Raw genomic sequence first — 22,461 nt, 5'->3', positions numbered from 1 at the left:
AAAGCCCTACCATATGAAAGCAGAATTAAGTCTGTCTCACAGCCTCTCCTCCCAGTCCTCCCTCCCATCTAGCCCCAGCCATTTAAAAGAACTGTAGCTACTGTTACATCTGCAAGCCACACTGATAAAATAGGGAGATTTGGTAATCTGTTTGCCCCAAAACTCATCACAGTTAGTAGAAGCTGGCCAAATATAACATAAATTTTAAAGGATATGGGAAAAAAAAAAAAAAGAAAAAGAAAAGCAACTTCACTAATAAATGCGATCTGTAGCATCAGGCAACAGAAAATAGGAAAATATAGAGCAAAGATCAAGAAATCCTTAAAAGATCCTTGCTATGTTTTCAAAGTGATACTGGGCATTACTTCTCCTTTTCAGTACTGAAGAGATCAATTTAACTTTAAAAAAAAAAAAAAGAAACACATTTGTACAAACAAATTATTTTTATATTTTCTCTAAGAGGGGACCAATACATAGGATTAAAATTTTATCTGACAGAAGGGGCTGATCAGGTACCCTCTAACACTTTCTGGGCAGCTATTGAAAAAGGCAAATTATTTAAACCCCACAAAGTCACATGTTTTTAAATAGTTCAGAGCTCATTTTTAACTACTGTTAGCAGTCTACTGTTTATGGTTAAATACACGGAACTTCACATTTACCTGTATAGTTGAATCCCCCATTATAAATTTTGCTCCTTCTATTACAGCCATGTATGAAAATCTTAGTTGATCGGGAGTTTGAATAAGTCCCATTCGATATTTTCTCATATCCAGTAATACCTTCTTAATATCTACAGAAAATGGGTCTTTTTTTTCCATCTGTAAAGAAAGTCACATGAAGAGTGTCATTGAGATTCATAAAGAGAGGCAACATATAAAAAATAATTACAAGTAGAAATTAGTCATAAAATTCAATCTAAAAATTAATTTATTCATATTATGTTTCTATTAGTAATATATGAAATTAACATCTCAAATGATTTCTATATTGTTTTTACAGAAAAAAAACCCAAACCATCTAATGAAAGCTTATTATGAACAAATCAATGATCACATATTGACCAAACAAATCAGTACCCTAATATTAAGTCTTCAAATTAAGAAATTTAGATAGGCTGGATTTTATTTAGGTATGTATTTGTACTTTTAAATAGGACAATAAGAATCAGAACTGCTAAGCAGTACTTTCTACGGCTCCCAAATGGAACAGCGATTCGGAATGACCGAGTGTGACAGAAGTTTCCTTATTTAAAGCAGAATCCCTAATCCAAGCAATGCACACACTTGTCCCCACACTATATTCATGGGGTGTTTCTAACCACAGCTCTGCACTTCTCGCAGTGTTCACTTTACTTTGTGTAATATTAAAAATATATTTGCATCAATACATACACCTGTGTTTTTCAAAATGCAGAATAAAATAAAATCTGAAGAAAAAATTAAAAATAAGTTGAGAAGTCCTAACCAAACCGTGAGACAATTGTCTTCGAATTTAAATGAAAACCTATTTCACCTACCCCTGTGCTGTACTTCGCACTATTATCAAGCAGAGTCAAAAAGAAAAAGCCTGTATCTGGACTTTAGAATCCAACAAAAATTCAAAGATATTTTAAATATTATTTAACATTTAAAGTTCACTCAAGTCATGAGCAATAATAGACGATGCAGTTCATTGAGTATGAAAAAAATCTAGTCATTCATGTGGTACTGCAACTGGCTACCAAGTCCCACCTCCCAGAGGGCTGCACAGCTAGGGAAATCCTGCACCATCCTCAGTTACACACTGCAGGAGATCCAGGGAAACGCCCGAGTTCTCATCATAGTTCAGATACCAATTTTCTGCAACCTTAAGAAAAGGGTCCTGTCAGACCTGCGAGATATTCCATGTTTAGAGAAAAACACTTATATATGAAGTTGTCTCAATATATATTCACAAGCCTAACTTTAAGTTCATATTTAAAAACAAAACAAAACAACAAAACAAAACAAAACCAACCTCAACCTCTTCTAAGCACATCTTATATAAAAGGAAAAGAATGCTTACTATTTAGTTTCCAGGAACCTTTGCAAACGTGTAACGTACTTCAAGACGGATTTGTAAATGTATTTCAAGAGTTGTGTTTTTAAACCATCAAAATATGTGAAGAAAATAAAGTATGATGTCTTAATTAATGGTTTCACTGGCATGCTATTAACTTAAATACTTTTAAAGCCTTCTGACCAAAAAGCCCATATTGGGAAAGGAGGCAGTGTGTCAGGAGAAGGAAAAGGATGACAGAGAAAATGACCAAACACTTACTAGAACAAGACAAGTGTCTACTAAAGAAAATGTGCCGGAACGTCCTATCCCCGCACTGCAGTGAACCACTGCAGGTCCATGTTCAGGACTTAGTGAACCAGACTCTCGGACTTTAAAGAGGAAGTTCAGGAATGAAGCTGGAGATTCAGGAACTCCGAAGTCTGGCCATGTCGTATAATGAAAATGAAAGATCATCCTGGACTCACCACTCTAGAAGTAAAAACAAAATAAACAATACAACTAGAAAGTATTCTACTTTTCTTTAGTTAGCACACATTTCCCAATCTAAATAAATAGCTACTTTCTATTTTAAACCTCCCATTTAGAAAACAATCCAATAACTTGCTTCAAGTTGGATGACAACCAACAGTGCACCCTGAAGCAGTTTTTCATCCAAGTTGGTAGTTTTCCCCTTTGCAATTATTAACATACACATTTTTAATTCTTCTCAAAAATCCAATATTATATTTGGTTTGCTTTTCTACTTGCTCTCAAATATTCTTCTTTTTCTGCCATTAACACAGCTTAATGGCTGACAGCAGTTACTAGACTGCCGGCATTAATATGACTGAAAAAAATGCCCATCAGCATTGTAAACACTCTCCACTCTTGCTTAGAGCAATTTTTAATATCAAGAGGTATTGGCATCTCCTTTATACTAACCACACTACTGAGAGGAGCAGGAGGCTTTATGGAAAAGGCCTAGAAGAACCCATCTAGCAGGACTTCAGCTGGATGTATTCATTCTTTGCAAGTAAGAAAGGATTCCAAAACCATACAGTTGTTTCAGAACCATAAGGCTCCTCTCCTAACACGACCAACTAACCACAAGTACTGAAATGACAGCAAGAAAGTACGTGTATCTCTGAAAAGCTCTGATGACAAATTTGGATCATATCTTTACGGAATTCCATTCAGACCTGCTGTTGAATGCTACACCTTGCCTCCCTTGTTTTCTTGCTACTGTGATTTTGAGACAACTTGATCACTGATGTAGCTCAGGAACTCTAGAAACGTTCAGGTTTTTTATCCTCCCTCCATTTTATCTTATTTTCCACATAGATTGAAACCTACATAAACCTCCACAAGTTTATAAAATTATAAATTGATATAAAATATCAATGTATTCCAGAAAAGCTATTTTTCTTTTTTTCAGCAACAGTAAAATATAGCAATGAAATTTAAATAAATTCTATTGTTCATCTCCTGTTCAATCTGTTTGAATTTCTTATGAGGGACAGCTTACGAAACTCCTTTGTGAAACTAGAATAATCCACAGTAACAAAAACACTCTCCTGGGTTTTTTTTTTGCCTTCAATGCCTGATACCACAAGACTGCCAATACTTTCACAGAAAACAGTGGATATTAACATGACTCAAGTCACTCTAAGTGCACAGTTATCTTCCAGGAATATTTTGTCTTTTGGCTAAGAGCTCAACAAGGACAACAGAGTCTGATCCATTATACTGGGAAAATGAGTACACAGTAAGATTTCAAAGGGAAAACAAAAAATCTACCAAGCCCTAAGTTGTGTAAATACACTGAGATTTCCAATTTTTATTTGGCTGAAGCAAAGCATTAAAAAAAAAAAAAAAAGTTTGTATTTTCAACCGAGAGCTTCATACTGGTCTTCTGTACCTAGTGTTTCAACTAGTGAGTTAAGTCACTAATCAACTGAAATTATTCATTTGTTTAAAAATCATGAAGGAGATGATAATTTTTTTTTTAAATAAGAAATATGGAAATTATAGAAGATAACACTCTTAAGCGAATTCCTCTATTTCTCAGAAAAATAACTTAGCAATTTGCAAAAAAAATTGAAGAGGATAACTGGAAAGATGAGCTAAATGCACATCCTAGGTAAATCAAAGGTTAAAGTTGGTTTTTGTGAATCTAGATTATCCTTTGCAGTGGTAATTGATACTCTCCCCTAACCCTCAAGATTCTTAAATAACATTTCAGATTAAAGCCTCCCTTATACCTCAAGAAGGCAAAAATGCCCTTATCTATAGAAAACAAATGTGATCTGTTTTTTTGTTTGTTTGTGTTTTTTTCAAGGTTTTTTTTTTTTTTCAGCTCACATACTATAACAAGCACTCCTCATAAAAAAACCCAAACAATAGTGCTTCAAGCACATGGCCAAGTGTCACCCTGATCATGTACTAATCTGAAAATAGGTATTTCTAAAGGAGAGATTAAACAATGCCATTGTACAACTCATCCAGCTCTAACTCACAGAATTACTTTTTTCTCCCCCCCCAATACTGTACGAAGGCTTTATCCATCCCACAATTTTCCATCACTTCAGCTCATTTTAAAAATACTTCATCTCTTCATCTTTCCTCATGAGTCCCATTTCAGTGCACCGGAACTGCCTGGCCTTCTTTGAACATGCGGTTTCTAATCATACAGCCAAATCCCATTGGAATATTTCAAACCTCCCACATTTTCTCTCTTAAACAGAATGGTTCTTTTAAGTGGTGCTTGGCAGTCAAGCTCTACAGCTGAAATACCATCTTTGTGTGAATATCTGTACTACCCTTTCTTAAAGAACTCCCCCTGTCACTGAGTCATACACCACAGCTATCACTTACGTGAAGTGATGCAGGACTGTAATGAGAAAAGGTTTGGCTTGCTAAAGATTCACAACTGTTGATGGACAGAAATTCAATTTTAAAGAACAACTAATTTTATTTAAAGCGTTATCAGGAAACTAGATATTCTCTTAAAGAAAAAAACTGGACTTCAAGAGTCAGGCAGTAATATAAAATTTTATCTATGTTATACACAGGGTACACATTTCTGCACGATAACTGAAAACCAGCTTCTTCTATGGTAACCACAACATATTCTTCCAAGATTTATTCCCCAAGACTAGCTACCAAAAATAAAAAAAATCCTTGAATAATCATGGGATAACATTTAAACAAACAACTTTAAGAAAATAAGTCAAACCATTTAAGTGAAGGTTTCACAAACTACTGGCATAAGCTTTCAGTAAATAACCAACATAGCTAAAACTGATAAACTCAGAAAGTTACCACCACACTGCACAGTCCTCCACTGACTGCTGGCAACACTAACAGCATAATCAAAGCATGATCAAACCACAAGCCGTGCTCCAGGCTACAAGCAGACGTCCACAACAGGACTTGAGCAAAAAAATAATATAATGCCATCAGATTAATTTTCATCAAAACGGGCCTTGTCATAACCTTTTTACAGAGACTAATCACTTAAAACAAAAAGGTACAAAAATCTTAAAACAACTTTAGATTGTTCAGTCACTTGAGAGTATGAACATGAATAAAATACTACCAAAACGCTCAAAGGAATTTGATACCTTCAGTATCAAGTAAAATGGGTGAAGACAGAAAAATGCTGATCTGTCAAATTTCACACGCCCCTTGATTTCATAGTTTAAGGGCTACTGAAATGGTCTAACATATGAAGGTGTAAAATACACGTACAACCCCACAGTGGTCCTGTATTTAACGATCACGCCTTAAGTGCATCAACAACTAATTTGATTGTATAAAAATGAGACGGCATGCTGTAGGGCCAGTATTCTAAGCACTGAAATTGGAAATCTTAAATCAACTTTTACCGCAACCTCTTCTATTTGCTCATTCTAATGCTTGGCAAAATGGTTTTCAAAACATACATAAAAATGGCAATGAGGATAATGGGGACAAATAATCCTCACAAACATTTATGTATTTTTTCTTTAATAACTAGTGCATATCCTGCAAGTCAACATGATAATAGCTGTGCCCATTGAATCTGCAAACACTTAACATTCAAGTGAGTCTGCGTTCTCCTTTCCTGTTCGACACCAATACCTTTCCTAATACCTCAGTCTTATTTTTGTGGTCATGAAGACCAAAATTAACCCCTGTTACAGTTTGACAAAGTGATATGAGGACATCCCGCAAGTTTAAAAGCATGTGTATGCCATGTTTCAGAAATCCCTTCAAAACACTTTAGAATTACATACATATACACATCTGTGTACAAAGACACCACTAGATCCCAGAACATCACCTGCTATTAGATTGCTTGCCTCCACAAACAAAAGATCTTCTCAGTACATTTAAAATTTTAGACACTGTAAACCAGCAGCAAAGCAAATCTTATCTTCTTGAACTACACTGACTCTTCCTGGTTCATCCAAAGGATCAGTTAGTGAGGGCCACTAAGCAGTCTTGTGTCACCTTAATCTGACAGCAATAGCCACACAGAGATTTGGAACTACACTGGGAATCCATTTTGCTGATGGGTTTTTTTCCAAGTATTTGTTATTTGCAGAGGACTCAAGATTCCACTTGGGGTTTATTAAAGGTCCTCACTCTAAAGTACCATACCACCAGCGTCACATCATATCTAGTTCATTTCTTCTAGTCCTTGTTCCTCCAGAAAACATTTTCTTTGCAAACCTCTCCTTTGGCTGCTTTATACTTATTTCTAGGAACACAGTCTGAGATACATTCATAAAGGTTCCTCCAACAATTTCAATTCCTTTCCACCTCTCCATTTCCTCACCCAGTCAGTCCCTGGTCTCCCTCAAGTACCGATGCTCATTTGCCTTCCCACAGCTTCCCTGAACTCCCCAGTACCAATCTAGTGGGGTTTTGCTTATAAGCATTCATTATGTGTCACATTGTATCTTTCTCCAGGTTATCTGGGTTGCCACATCAGAAATTACTGAAAACAAAAGTTTTCTTTCTCTAAAGACCAGTACTTATACTTGTGACAAGGGAAGCTAAAAGCAGCAATAAAGAATAATATAAAAATACATATTGAACACAAGGTGGACTCTTCCAGAAGTTAGCTGCCAATATCTAAAAATTTTCCCATAATATTGTCGCAAAACTTATTGTCACTTCTCCAGCATACTGGGAGACTTCGCTTCAAGTCACAGACGTGCAATAGCTTCACACATGAATGATAAATTTTTAACATGAGCACAGTATTTTCCTTCTATCCTTATTTTCCAGCAGAGGGAAGGGTTTGTGGAAGCCTTCAGTCAGTCTTTCCTCAAGGAGAATTCTGAACCTGAGCAATTACAGCAGAAAGTAGTGGTCGACTGTCAGAAGAGCTGACAGCTGACACCAACAAAATGATGGAGAACACACAATGAACCATGGTGGAAAAGCAGCTTCAAATTTCTATATTCTAAACTAGGTCAGGCAAAAAATAAGGAAATTCCCCAATAATCACCAGCAAGACAAAGCACATTAAAACTATTTTCAAAACTTTTGGAAAGATACCAATAAACACCATCTCCTCTCCAAAGCTTTATTGGACCATAGCTGCAACAGCAAAACCGAATGTTTGCCTAGAACAGATATAAACAAATCAAACCGCCAAATGCCTTGATCTAATTCTAAAAAACAAACATTGCTCCCCTTCAAACCCCACCTGTACTTCTAACTGCTCTTTAACAAAAACAAAACAAAAACACCACCACCAAAACCAATCAAATATTCAGAGGTTGTTTCACTGGTAACATTAAACAAGCACTTTACTCTTCATACGTATGTATTTTGCTTCTATATTAGAGAGATTTCTTGCAGTAACACAAATTCACTTGAGTTCAGTATGGTTTTATTATGAAGACAATTCTAGTTCTCTCTGTTTTCAAGGAAATACTAAAATTTCTTCAGGATTCTTGGAATTCAGAGTGTATTTTGTTTGTGAGTCATCTTATATTCCAGGCGTCAAGTGGCTAAATGTCTTACTACTCTGGCTCCACCAAAGTCCCCTCCAGAGTAACTTGTATAAACATAGTTAAGCTCACATTTCAAGTTACTGTGAATACTCAGTTCCCACAAGCTTTATAGTATAATTATCAAATTCTTACAGAAGGCTGCACTTAACATTCACAGTGTTATTCTAGAAAATATGTATTTTTTCTGTTTGATTAACCAAGTATGTTCTAGTTCTTGCAGCTGTTCTATATAAAAAATATTATTTAGAGTTAATATTCCTGGAGCTTTATAGGAGTGCTAGGGCATTAAAATAAAAAGTCAATACAGTATGTTTGCTAAGTATTTGTGAAACTGATTTACATGACACACAAGAAACTGTACAGCGCTGAGGGGGCTGCATTGCCAGTCCAAAGCAAACCCAGAAATTTAAGTGCTCAATAGCTCCAACTCAGAAGTCTACTATATGCTGTGCTGTTCCTCAGAGGATTTCTGCATTTTCCAGCTAATGTTATGTCCAAACATACAAATACCATAAAAATTGCATCCTTTGAAAATAGGAAATTTAAGATTTGGGGCTAACGTCAGCCAGACAATTCCACAAAGAAGCCTTTTCAGTAGTTAGGAAAACTTGCCACAGCTTTCCAAAAAGGAAAGTTATTCTTTCTCGGACGCTAGCTTGCAAGCACTACTCTTTTCTTTGCCTTTGCTGGCAATAAACAAACAACTAAACAGAAATTCTTCAGGTCAGTAGGACAGAATTTCATAAAGCTCCTCTTACACAGAATAGACATGAAACAACATGCCAAGTTTTATCATGTTGATCTCACGAGGGAGGTTTCAAATTAACAAACATTATCTCAAAGTACCATTAATAGTTACTATAAATTCAAATAATTTTGACCCAATATATCAATGTTTAGTTGTATAAAACAACATGCAAGGAAATATCCTCAAGCTTTCCTTTCCCAAATCCACTGAAAAGACAACCTTGAATAAAACTTGCCATACTAGCACTTTCGATTAATATAAGGCAAGGTTTATAGGGAGAGAGAGTATCTTACAAGACATAGCTGGAACAAACAGACAAGCTCTTCAATCCTGTCTTCAGCTCTGAAACAGAAGCAGCAAATTCCAAACCAAGCTCAGGCCAGGAACAATTTTTTTGAGCTTAACTTGATTAAATTGTCAAAGTGCTTAATTTTTAAGAGAAAAGGATGGTTGGTCCTGTGGAGCAAAAGGGGAGGTAAGCAAGAGGAGAAAGTTACCTATCTACAGGTGGTAATCACCCCTCCCCCAAAAAACTTAGATAGCTGGACTGAATTATATGGAAAACTAAAGTTTCATTAAAAAAAACCCAGTAATTACTGAGTCTGATTTCTGATATTCAAAAGAAATCAGAATTTTCAACTCCTAGCTTCCTCCTTTTAGGGTATTTCTCACAGCTCCTCTTAGCATCACCACTACCACCAATTACAATTCAGCATGTTAAAGTACTGCCAAACAGAAAACATAAGTATAAAAAAGCTGAAGCTCTTATCTCTTTTAACGTATAGATTAATTCAGGTCTAACTCACTCGCTTATGTGTGACACATACATATTCAACATTATCAGAAGCGAAGTGTATTAAAATTTTCAGTGTAAAAGCTAAATCAAACCTGTAGTGATAATATTCTAAGTGGTTTCGTTATATACTTAAGCCCAGGAATATGAGCTATACAGACTGAGAAAAGCTTACGTTGATATTTTCTAATTGCAGTAGATGTACTGTGTAATAGGATTTGACGTCTTCAGATACTAGCCTCACACGGAAACCTGTTTCACTGAATGTCATAACTTCCTCTTCTTTTGTTGGCCAGTATTGTGCACACTTCACCTAATATATTTTGTTTAAAAAGAGAAGAAAAAAGGAAGAAAAAAAAGAAAAATCTGGTTAAGTATCCTAGGATCTTGGGCCTTGCATGAACAGATTCTGAGACTCCGTTATTCAATACAGTAGACTTGAGTACCTGCTCCCAGTTTGAGGAATTCTCAAAGTCCGTAATATTTACAGCCAAGATACTACAACTGTTTCAATGGCTATTACACATTCCGGCTTTATCTGTTTATGCTTTCTTTCACCACAAGACTAGCATGTTTTGAGATACACCTTAACCCTTCTCCCTCTCCCCCTCCCCTCTAGTTCTCTGCAGTGAACGTTTTTACTGTGCTCTTCCAGCAACATTTCTCCCCTCCGTTTCTGAGGCCCACACTTGCACATTTACATAACTGATGTAACATATCCAGTGTTCCCAGCTGAATACTGGAAGATTCTCATGAAACAAAAGCATAAACTAACAAAGCAAGGCAAAACTGTTCCCCTTGCCCTGCACTCAAACTTTCAGCAGGGAAATTTTTGCATAAGAAAATAAGTGACTTTTTAATGGACTAGTCAAATCTTTTTCACTAACAAATCTACTCCAAAGAAAACCCATAAACCTCAAATGACATGCATTTATAACTGAAATCCACAGTGGTTGCAGGCACATGAGCAGAAAAACTACATCATAACGGAAGATTTGTGTATTCTACACGTATAGCAACAGCTGTAAATAATCAAAAGTAACTAGTTCAGTTTGACAGTTGCTGGCAGCAGCTTGTCTTCATTGTTACAAACAGTTAAGATGACTATCTAACAAATACACTACTCTGTTAGATTAGAAGAAATAAAATAAAGATATTTTAATTCAAACCCCTTTTCTCACCTTCCATTTTGTTCTAGAGCACCTTACACTGCTTCTACTCCATCTTATTTCTATCTGTATGTCCTCCTTTCTCAGGATGTTACTTTTACCTTTCTGGATGAATATTTATTAGATGCTGATTTCACCAAAAGGAATTTTGAGTCTTAGCTCCATCACTTTAATGTTATATTAAATACATGTTATGCTGTACACCAGTGAGGAAGTCCGTTAGTTCTTTTAACATAACAATCAAACGTTGTTCAACTGTATTAAAATTATGTGGCTTACTTTACAACGTTAGGCCCAATATTACTTACCGATTCTTTTTCAACAATTCTGTTCAGCATTACAACTGCTTTGGTTTGTTGTTGCCATACCATTAGCCAAAAATGACAACATGTATTAGGTAGTGGACCCTGTGTAGTAAAGAAAAAAAGGGGTGTGAGAATGCATAGGCAAAGCAGCTTTTCAACACAGTTAATAGTTCACTGTGCAAAACAGGAAAAAGTTTTCCTCTGAAAAGTATAAGCAAATTATGAGTAGAATGACAGAAATGACAGGCAAGAAAGCAACCACGTTGCACAGATAAGAGTTGTTTCAGAAAAAAAAACTAAGGGCATCTATAGTATTGTGCTGTTAGAAGAAAAGCTACTGCAGGCATGCTCAGAAGGTATAAAATGAAATGAGGGGTAAAAGTATTTTGGCAACCTATTCCCAAAAGAATCAAAGAAAAGAGCACAAAATATTTGAAAAGCTTTATATGCAGTAAATTATTCATACTTAAATATTCCCATGAACTTTTTCTTAAACTATAAAATAACGTGTTTACAACTAGATCAAACAGGTGGTTAGTACGAGATATATATAATTCACAGAGCCAAGGAACCATCCAAATACAAATCATAACTGTACAAATCCCCCTCGCCCAGATTCTCAATCCCTATAATAACCTAGTAATTGGGGGTTGGACTAGATGATCTCCAGAGGTCCCGTCCAACCCTAACCATTCTGTGATTCTGTGGTACTACTTACCTGTGTTAAAATATAGTATCTCTGGGCTTCTTCTATGACCACTTGGCTGGCATTGATATAGTCGTTGTCCGTGTTCTGCAGTTTTACACGACTATGATCATCTAAAATTCAAAGAAAATTAACAATTAATGATGCATCCATCTTGATGAACACTTTCTAACAGGTAAGTTTAAGTCTGACAAGCAATTAGAAATAAATTCTGCAGTACTAACCAAATGGCAAACTACAAATATATGTGAAACTAATTTCTCATGTAACTGACAACTGCCTGTCTCCTTCTCCCCTCAGCATTCCATCAGAGTAATTTCAGGCAGCTATTAATAGAAACTTCTCAGAAAACTGGAATACCCTGTTTTCTTTAGAAAAATACCAAATAAAATAACCCTCCCACACATGCCAAAAGATGCTCACAGGAATCCCTCAACAGTGGCATTTCCTTAATACAACAGCACCCCAACCCACACCAGGCAGCACTCTGTTCTACCACACCAGATCACTCCGCTGCATGGTTTCCTTTAAGTTCAGAGTTCCAAGACATTTGGTGAACTAAAGTTTCATAGGTTGAGGTAGAATCATAAAGTTAAACTCCCACAGCTAAAAAGAAAAATCTACTTGCAATGATTCAAACCAAGCCTTGATCAATTTAATTTTCCCTGTAATTTATTGTTTGATACTACACAAAATAAAAATATTAAAGAAAGGCCACATGCAAAAATGTATCTATTTAACAAATCTTCCAATTAAATGAAGCCTAATCTAATTACACAGCTTCAGTCTCTCATGATTGCACAGGCAAGACAGAAGATGCCCCTATTTATGCCAGACACAAGCAAAGGACTCCATTTAAAATTCTAACATTAATATGAGAAAGATTATCAGACTGTCATACTAAAACACTGCATAATAAAAAGTCACTGTTGCTGTTCCTAAAACCTTTTAGTATCTGATTTATCACCCTCTAGGAGACACTTAGGTAATCAGACTTGTTCACAGTAGGTAATCCTTCTGACATTTATTAGAACTGTATTAAATAAACAGCATTTTTGGCTTAAAATTTGTACACAACTGCATGCCAGGAAATGAGACCCAAGTGACTGCAAGCCCCCTGAAGCTCAACTGCCTAGACAGACTGTTATGGGAAGAGTAATTAAAAAACGGCAAACTAAATTGAGTTTAAGAGACTTCAACACATTTCAGGAAGAAAGTCCATAAAGAAACCAACAGAGCTGAGAGTGAATAATGTCACAATGCCAGTTTTTAACCAACGTTCACCTGGTCTAACCCACAAAACTCATTTGGGGTACAGACTGATGGCACAGCTGCTCTTAAAATGTCAGCTTACTTTTCCATCTCCCATCCCTGCACCAAAAGGCTAACTTCCTTTTGACAAACATCTTGAGAAATGTACAAAATCCATGAGTTTTGACATGAGCAACTACCAAGTATCACATCCTGTGCAGCTATGACAGCTGAACTCAGATTAAGTCCCCGTATCACAGCCAGTCTATACAGCACAAGGCTTATCTAAGACATTAATGAATATGACCCCAGATAGGCAAAAAGTTGATGGACTCTTGTTCTATGGACCGCTCATATAAATACCTCCCATATGTCTGGAACCTGGGAAAAGTACATTTACTAGGTCTTGATCTCCTTTTACGCTCTCCCTCATCTATCTACTATTGGCAACAGTCAAAGACGATCTTGCTGGATTCAAGGAAAGAAGTCAACAGTAGATTACTACTTTTTTTTTTTTTTCCCCTGAAGGACTGAGATTTAGGGTTATTATCCCACCTCCTTTGGCTGCTAGTTTTTATATGCAGTCACATATAAATGTGCAGAGAACAGAAATATGCTAGAAAACTATTTTTAATACAAAAGTATGAGAAAGTTACTGGTTTAGTCTGTTTTCATTAGAATTCCAGCTGTAAGGCAACACCACCTTGACTTTCAGGAGTATTAAAACATCCGTATGAAGACAAAAATATTACCAAAGCTAAGCGACAGTAAAAGTAAGATATGTGCATTTTAAAGTAAAATATATCTCCTTGTATTATTTTGTCTGGATAGGAAAGTGTTACTTTTTCCTTTCATGTATCACTTTATCTGAAATGTTTCTACTGGAGAGAAACCAAGACCTTTGTAAATATTACATGTCATTTGCCAACAGGAAAAACTTAAGATCTTGTTATAGTAAATCACACATACCGGTACTAGTGTTCTCGGAAAGATGACGTAAGCAAGCACTGTTAACAGTTTAATCACCCAGCGGCAGCTGCTGTATTGCTGCCAGTAGGAGATAACTGCGGAGGCCCTAATGAGGTTTCCCAATGTAATCATTACACACATTTTCAGGCTTATTTTACCCTTCTTATAAATTTTACTTTGTAAACATGACAAATAAAAATCTGAAAATTTTTCTAAAAGCTCCTTTTACGACTAATTCTATGCACAGACAGCCTCCCTCCTCCTCCCCAACTAAAACAGAGGCGATCCCACAAATACACTGGCAATACACTCCACAGGACAAAGAAAGCCACTAGAATATATTGATTTCCCTTCTTTCAAGGGAAAACGGTTCCTGAAGGACACAATGACCTAGAAACCTCATTCAAGCCCTGGCTTGCTCTTCTGAATTAAATGAAGCAAGCCAACTTTTGACAGTGAGTTAGTTGTAACATATTTCCCATATGTAAATCATTTCCAGTTACAAAATACTTTAGATTTATATGAATGATAAACCTATCTTAAATCTTATCTTAAAGATTTATCTTAAATGTTTCCATGCCCACAACAGCTAAAATATAGTACTCATTTTCTGAAGTGCTAATTCCCCTATTTCAACAAACTATACAACCCAAAAAGGAAGTGGAAACCTTAAAAATGCTTCTCATTCTGGCTCCTGCACAAGAAAACTACTCCCAGAACAACCCTGTCTCAGATAAGCAAACTGTTATTACCCACTTCAAGCAAAACCCTGTCCCACTGATATCACTGACAACACTCCCCATGTCTCAGATAAGGCCAAGACTCCACATTACACATCAATTTGCCCACTCCCTGCTAAAAAAGAAAATGACATACCCAGTTAAAACCGAGATATGAAACGTTTGACATTTTACATCACAGAGTTCTTGCAGTTGGTTTATGAAAGGTTTTTATTTGAAAACAACTGCTTCTAGAAGTTAAATCACTGTATAACTTAAAAATTATCTTTTACCCAAGATATGTCTCTGTTCCCCAAATACAGAGCTATTAACAGCAAAGGAGGGTGAAATGCTACTTAGTGGATTAAAGAAAGTCATAAATAAAACATGTAGCCATAAGCCATCCTAATGACCCAGTCTGACCCTTTTCCGCCTACCAGCAAATCCTCTTCATTTCACTAATCTAAATCTAGTCTATCTGAGCTACTAAATTATTCAAATTACCATACTTTGTCACTAGACTTACAGTCTCAAGTTTCAGAGGTAGCCTAAGGCAAAGGAAAGGCAAAGTGACTTTTCCCCCACCCTGCCACTGGTTGTACGCAGTGAACGCCATGATATCAATCATGGCCTAGCTCATAACTGAAATGTATTCATACTGAAACATATGCATAACTACTGCACAGGATCCTTACACTTTTAAGCAGGACTGTGAAAAAAAATTAAGATACAATAAAGTTTAAATCAGTATGTGCTATAAAATTCTTCCCCAACCCCAAAGAAAAAAGTATCTCCAAAAGCAGCATGTTGAGTTTATTTGTACCATGGATTCTGGTAACAAGATGCTTTAGAGAATCATTAGATAACGTAATAAAAATCATCAATGTCAACTTCTAATATGGACAACAAGAAATGCACTAGGCTTATTTTGAACAGAACATCTCCCTGTTCTCAGCACATGCACTTTCATCACAGGACAGAAAGGGAACATTTTTGCAATGATAATTAATCAGCACTACGTGCAAAACCATCCACATCAGCTCCAACTCCATTCCTTGTAAAGCACAATAGACTTCACGTTCCTCTCTCCCTGGTACATACTCTATAAGAACCGTAAGCCAATAGTTGAAAGGTCCAGCGCAAAGTCTACTACCGGCCACAGGAAGAAAACAAGAGAAATCACTGCCTCTCGAGATCCTCCAAGCAACATGATCTATCAAGCGAAAACGTTCAGATGACCTAAGATATTGGGCTACACCCCACATTACAAAGGAAGGCTAAAGATAAAACTGCGTAAACCCCCATCTACCCTCCAAAAGCAAAAGCGGGAAAAAAAAAAATCCTACCAATTTTGCCAAGGGGATTTCCTTCTTGACTTTAAATCTGGGAACACAGTAAGCAGATCTCTAAAGGTGTTTACAGTCAATCTGAGACACTAGACTCCTCTGATATCAACTAAGGATAAGATTTAGAAGGAAAGTAGTAACAGAAATCTTAGAGTTTCATTAAAGTTATCAATAAAGCATAATAACCTCACAAGTTATTTTCCTCTTAACAATGTTTTCTGAGAAATGGTTTCATCTGTCAGGAAATGACTGGCTGTCAAACCAAACCTATTTCAGATTAACTTCCTGTTTCAATAGTACTACATGGCCAAAATATTCCTCTCCTTATTCTAGAATAATACCAAACTGCTAGACTGATATTTTTTTTGGCTAGGCGGTAACTCCTGAGGGCTTTTACCCAACCAAACTTATACACACCATAGCTCTTTAGCCAACAAAACTGGACACTAGCAAAAATATTTATGAAACTGGAGACAATCTGAAACTCAACTGTAATGGGGAAAGATGATTAGCCTTTCCCAGCGAACATAGGTCAACTTTTACCTAGAAATCTATGTAATGGACACAAGTTGATTTCAGTGTACATGTCCTGTGTATTATGGTTTAAATGGGGCAAACCAATCCAAAGCATTTTTTCCTGCACTTGTAATTTAAATCTTTTCCATAAAACAGAATAATCCTTGCATTTCCTCTTGCAGACATACCGCCTCAGATTTTATACTGGCTTGGCCGCTCTCTAGATTAACAAACCATTTTCTCACTGCTATGGAGAAATAAAACATTTTCATCAAATTATGTCTTATGTCTTACAATATGTTTAAGGAGCTAGATCTTAAAAGTTTAACTGCTAGTTCGGAAGGCCTTTAACTATCAGAGAATATTAGTATTATCACCCGTTTTTTGTTTACACGCTGGTAAAAAGCAGTAAAATTTGAAAAGTGAAGAACTGAGATGTTAAGATTGTGTAAGACTGAGTTGTCTTGCATTTCTGCAATACCAGTTCCTTGCATACATGCACCACAGATGTGTTCACCACAATAACCAAACTGCACAGCTTTTACCCCAGTTGCTTTGAAATTTAGGTACTGCTATCTTGGAATGCTATTTATCATATATTCCCTTTGAGGCCGCCTTCTCCTCCCAGCTCTCACCATTGTTACAGATACAATTACGAGTCATATTTGAAAACACAGAGACATAAAATTCAACAGGAATTAGTTCAAACACAGTGTTTTGCGCTGTTCTCCTCATACAGCCTTGCTCCTAATGCCCAGTTCTGCAGGCTACCTTGGTGGCCCGATTCAAACCTTCTTTCTTTTATAAATGCTAACAACTGAGACATGCCTCAATGTTCACCATCTCAGTTCAGTCATCATGTCATACTTCATGTCAACTAGCATGTAATGACTCTAACCCTTTCCTGAACCCAACTACTACTTCAAGACTACATTTTGTCTAACTGCTCCTGCACAGCCTCCAGGCATTAATATAATCACATAATTGATTATACGACCACACAGAGGTGTTTAGTGCTCTTCACTATGGTAAAAGGCATGCCACGATTAAGGAAAATCTTGAGCTCCAAAAAAACTACAAGAGCGGAATACAACTCACACCTCTAAGATATTATCACAGGCATTATTAGATGCTAATTAAATAAGACAATGACTTTTTTATTTATTTATTTTAGAAACACTCTTTTTAAAAAGAGAGAAAAACTACAAGTATGTTGAAGGTAAGCTGCAATTCGATAGCTGCAGTAGTGCCCAAGAAATGAAATACATGGATGGGAGAAATGGTAAATGCACGAACACAGCTTCTGCCACAGAAGTTGTATAAGATATCGGACCCAGGAATAGAACTTGGGTCTCATGGGTTCAAATCCAATTTCCTGCCTTCTCTTCTCACAAACCCCATCCCAATTTAGGTATGAAACAGAAAGTGAATAAAACATGATCTAGTTTACCACTGGCAAGATACTAATGCTGTGCTGTAAAAGGACAGCAAAGCTGGGATACGTAAGTACCTCTGCACAGATCAGCAAAGGTCCAGCAGAGGCCTATCCCCCTTTGCTGAGCATACAGTTAGTAAGCCTTGACTAACTCGAGGTATCTTCTTCAGAGCTGTACATTTCTCAAACAGATGATACTGGGGAATGCCAGGCAGACGCAGCAAAGAGGCTGTGCACTGAACTCTGAAGTTCATTTTCATCAGAGTGCAGTACTGAGACTCAGCATTAAGCCAGACTGGATCCGTTTGGTGCGAATACACTGTGCAAGTTAGCAGTCTGGCAGCAGTCTAATGAGCAGCACGCAGTGCTGCATCTGACCAGCATGACTCAATCCGAGACCCTTTCCGTGTAATTTTGAGAAGTGCTGTTACCACAACTTTCAACTGGAAACAAGGAGTTCAGCACTTCTCCAAATCTTGCAATAGGTATTCAGATTAGGCTCTCAAACAAAAAGCCCCACTACACCAGCAACCCTTCAAAAGTTCTTTATCCAGTAACAAGAAGGCTTTTCTGAGCCTTTGGTGCTCTGGGAAACTTCATGCTAAAGAACACACAAACATTTAACCTGTTCCAAATTCAATATTTTGTAGAAAAATTAAGGCCGTACTGATTTTTTTTTTTTTCCTAGTCCATTTGAAAATTATTTATGATAGATTCCTCCAGCTATTGGTAATACTAGTAATGTTTCGCTCACATGTCTTTTTATATCGATTTTGGAGTACAGTTTCTAAAGTACACGCTGTTGAAAAAAGTCCACAACACTTCAGTAGCAAGGAAGCTGGTAAAAAAAAAAAAAAAAAGCTGTCTTCACCTGAGATATAAAATCATTATGTCACAAAGACCATTTTATGGCAGTTAGCACTCCATACCATATATACTTGCATTGAGAAAATTAAACAACTCTATGCATACATTCTTCAGAACAGACAAAAATAACAAAATCTCAAGTATTTTTAAAGCAACAGTAGGAATTCAGTGGCACTCATCTACACAATCTTGTAAATGTGCAGAATCACCTAGCCCAAAAGGAAACTGTGTTAGTCAAGGCTTATTAACTTAATTTCTGTGCTCAGCAGATGTTTATTTTTTTGACATATAAAGCAATATTAAACAATTAATTTCCTATGAGAAAAATATCTTTAAACTGTTACTTTGCAACTTACAAACATTTACCTATATACTAATAACTATGATTTGCAATCATCTCTCATTCACCATTCAGCACAATGAGTTTAACCAGCAGACTTTTCTCCCTTCCGTTATATGCATCTGTGTACGCGTTACAAAAAACACATTTCTCATGGGATACACGCCTACAGAAATAAACAAAATACAAAAGATACAGTGACCGTGATTTATTAGCTATGGTGTTTAAAAGTAAACTGGGTAAGTAAAAAGTCTAGAAAGTTTACTGCAATATTTACAGAAAAATACTTACATGGACTAACATCTCTGTATCTGTTTCGATTTCTGTTCTCTGGATATTTTGCAACTCTATGAGGGTAGTCACTGGACATATGTCGAATTTCCTTTAAAAGACAAAAAATGTAATTTACTATTAGCCAGTAAGCTGATTAAGGTTAGTGTTCTACACATCCTATTGTAAGACTTCAAGTTTAGACAACTAACATTTGTAAACCAACCTTTACTACACCTAGTGTTATTTTCACTCAGAAAACATGTGTTTCATTCTTGGCCAAGCTCTTGCCGTTTAAATCTTCCCACACTTGGCTAACACCACCAAACTAACAGAAGCACAATTTGGTAAGCAACTGATGTAGCAGGAACAAAAGGAGAAAAAAACCCAGATATTTATTATGTTCACAGTTTACCTCAGAATTAATAAGAGGCTCAGATAGACAGAATTGACAGCAGTATACTGCTAGCTCCTTTACATCAACTGGCAGCATAAATCCCCACAAAGATAACTGAACTAGTTAGGGATTTTATGGCGGCTGTTAACAGCCACAAGATTATTCTTGGTGGTTTGACAGTTCGACCCATATAGCTGTAGTTAAACATGGTTCAATATGAAGGAACAATTCTAGACCCCAAATACCAATACTGAATCACAGCCTGCTTCTCCCCAGGCATTAATACAAACCTTTCAATAATCTGCATTTGGAAGATATTCAAACATACTAATTTACACACTACTTAAAGGAGCATACTGTCCACATACTCTGAATGTCCAGTTTTATTAATTTTTTGCCTCTGAGTGTATCTTTTCCACAACATCACTAAAATAAACACATTTATCTTATGTAGACAAATGACAACACAGCTAAAGTGCTATTGATGAGCAGGCTCCAACGAACTGAACTATCGTTTTATATCTCTGTACTGATATCATCTCAGCACACACATTGTGTGATACAGAATTAACAATATTTTACTTCAAATTCTCGGTTTGTTTCTATGTTATGTTGCTACATGTGATCATTATGTCCCAAAGAGCATTTAAAATTCTCTTTACAACTAAGCATTCTTCAGTCATCTCTATGTTTCCACCGCCTTCTCTGTCTTCTCAAACTTTCCAAATAGTCTATATATTCCCAGACAATCAACACAGCCAAAAAGGACTTCAGTGGAAATCTAAAATACGTAAGGAAGCTCCGATTTTTACCATCTGGTGTGTGACATTACTTAAGTGCAGTGCCAATGTGTAAATAACCTAAACCACAAAGTAGAGCAGCAACTGTCAAGCACCAATGCTCTACATATTTGTATAAAAATGTCTTGATCTATTAAACAATCAGGTTTATTTGATACAGCATGCTGGAACTTGTCTTCTCCTCTAGCTGCTATGGCTTACAAGCTTTGGGAGCAACCACACACATGTTGAATAAATGCATCTGGCAGGCACTGACAACCAAGTTCCCACAAAATGTAAATTTTGTATTACTCCACAACAGGATACAACATATTTTGTTTTTAAAAGCACTGGCACCCTCTGTGCTCAGAAACAGGCCTGTAATTTAGTCAAGAAACATTAAAACAGCTAGAAACACTACTATAGTGATGGGGCAGAGGGTTTACTGAAAAGAATTAAACCTAAGGAAGTTTAGTGACAAGTTCTAAAATCATGTTTTCCACATATGATCCAGACATCGCAAACTGGAGAAACAAACCAGATGACAGATGTAACGTTAAGGCGTATCACACAAGAAAAACTTGCACTGAAAATCAGTATTCCGATTGGACAGGAGCTCCAGGAGTCAGCATAAATATTCCAAGCTTCATAGGATTTTACCACAAGTCTTGGCAAACTCATGGAACTGAAGGGCAAATATACAAAACTGGTCTCAGCAAGAAGAATAAAAAACCTTAATACCTAACTTTTTTCCTTTTTTTGTCAGAGACACTTATACTACTTAGGGCAAGTGTGTATGTTTCTTATATACAACATTATCATAGGAAAATACCTTCCTAAACAAAAACTTACTGTAGAAACAAGTAGTCAGCAATGAAAGTATTTTCTACAAGTTTGTGCTATTTAAAAGAATCACTTCATGGTTTCCCTTATCTTTTAAGCAGATCTGTATTCTCTGGTTTCAGTATAAAATAAGTGTGTTAAGCCACCTAAGAAAATCCTGCATTTGCAAAATCTACAAAATCAGGAACACATAAAATTGTAATACAGAGAAACTTTATTTTAAAAATAGGAAATCCATATACAAACTTTAGGAGACAATTTTACCTTCAGTTTACTTCTCCAAGTATAATGACTTGCAAAAGCAAACTTACTTGTTCAGCCTGGATATACCAGACGTAATGTGCGTGTGTACTTTTCTACCTCATGAAAAAAACACTGGCTGCAGAATTCTCCCCATAAACTTTTATTTTATTAATTTAGCACAGTTTATTTCTGCTATCCCTTGCTAAATTCAAACCACAGTTCAGTTCCATAATACACATCTAGAGAGAATATATTTGAAATACACATATACATATCATATACAGTGTTAATTTAACAGAGAAGCAGCACAACAAAGTTATTAAAAAGAACTTCCATTTTGGCTTGGTTTTCCTCATTTGTGAAAGAGCACTGTAAAATACATACTGCCTCAAACAACTGCTCTAGTATTATAACCTTATACATAAAGCCTATTTTACGGAACTGACCCAAAAACTATTGCTTTAACAATCAGTGATCGGTGTTGTTTCTAGAGAAAAAGGGCGAGCAGTGTGTTTTCTGAGCTGGTCTCCTGCCGACGCCAAGCAGGCGAAGGCAGCAGGTAACAGGAGGGCGAACGGGTGCCTGAGGAACCGCTGCGTCTCAGCCGCGAACCCAGTGGCCATGGCAAGCCTTGGCCGGATCCACATTATCAGGTATAACTTTCCGCTCTGCCTGCAAACGGCGGGGAAAACACCCTCGCCCGGCTCACATCAAGCCGCTCGCTTCAGCCCT

The 22,461-nt window shown here is 36.5% G+C and overlaps 1 protein-coding gene across 1 annotated transcript in view; it reads right to left on the bottom strand.

The window, feature by feature from the left end:
- PTPN2 (protein tyrosine phosphatase, non-receptor type 2) overlaps positions 1-22,152 on the bottom strand; it is a 32,192-nt gene extending 10,040 nt beyond the window's left edge. Inside the window, exons 1-7 of the mRNA XM_009889062.1 lie at positions 22,039-22,152; positions 19,489-19,579; positions 11,767-11,867; positions 11,052-11,150; positions 9,750-9,887; positions 2,302-2,511; positions 663-821 (exon numbers count right to left, since the gene is read on the bottom strand). Of these exons, the coding sequence (XP_009887364.1) occupies positions 663-821; positions 2,302-2,511; positions 9,750-9,887; positions 11,052-11,150; positions 11,767-11,867; positions 19,489-19,579; positions 22,039-22,152 (912 nt within the window). The remainder of the gene's footprint in view (positions 1-662; positions 822-2,301; positions 2,512-9,749; positions 9,888-11,051; positions 11,151-11,766; positions 11,868-19,488; positions 19,580-22,038) is intronic.
- Between the last annotated feature and the right edge of the window lie 309 nt (positions 22,153-22,461).

This window comes from Charadrius vociferus, unplaced genomic scaffold (assembly GCF_000708025.1).
Source record: "Charadrius vociferus isolate BGI_N301 unplaced genomic scaffold, ASM70802v2 scaffold65, whole genome shotgun sequence".
NCBI classification, from domain to species: Eukaryota; Metazoa; Chordata; class Aves; order Charadriiformes; family Charadriidae; genus Charadrius; species Charadrius vociferus.
Note: the sequence above shows the minus strand (reverse complement) of the source record. Positions and strands in the feature narration are given on the sequence as shown.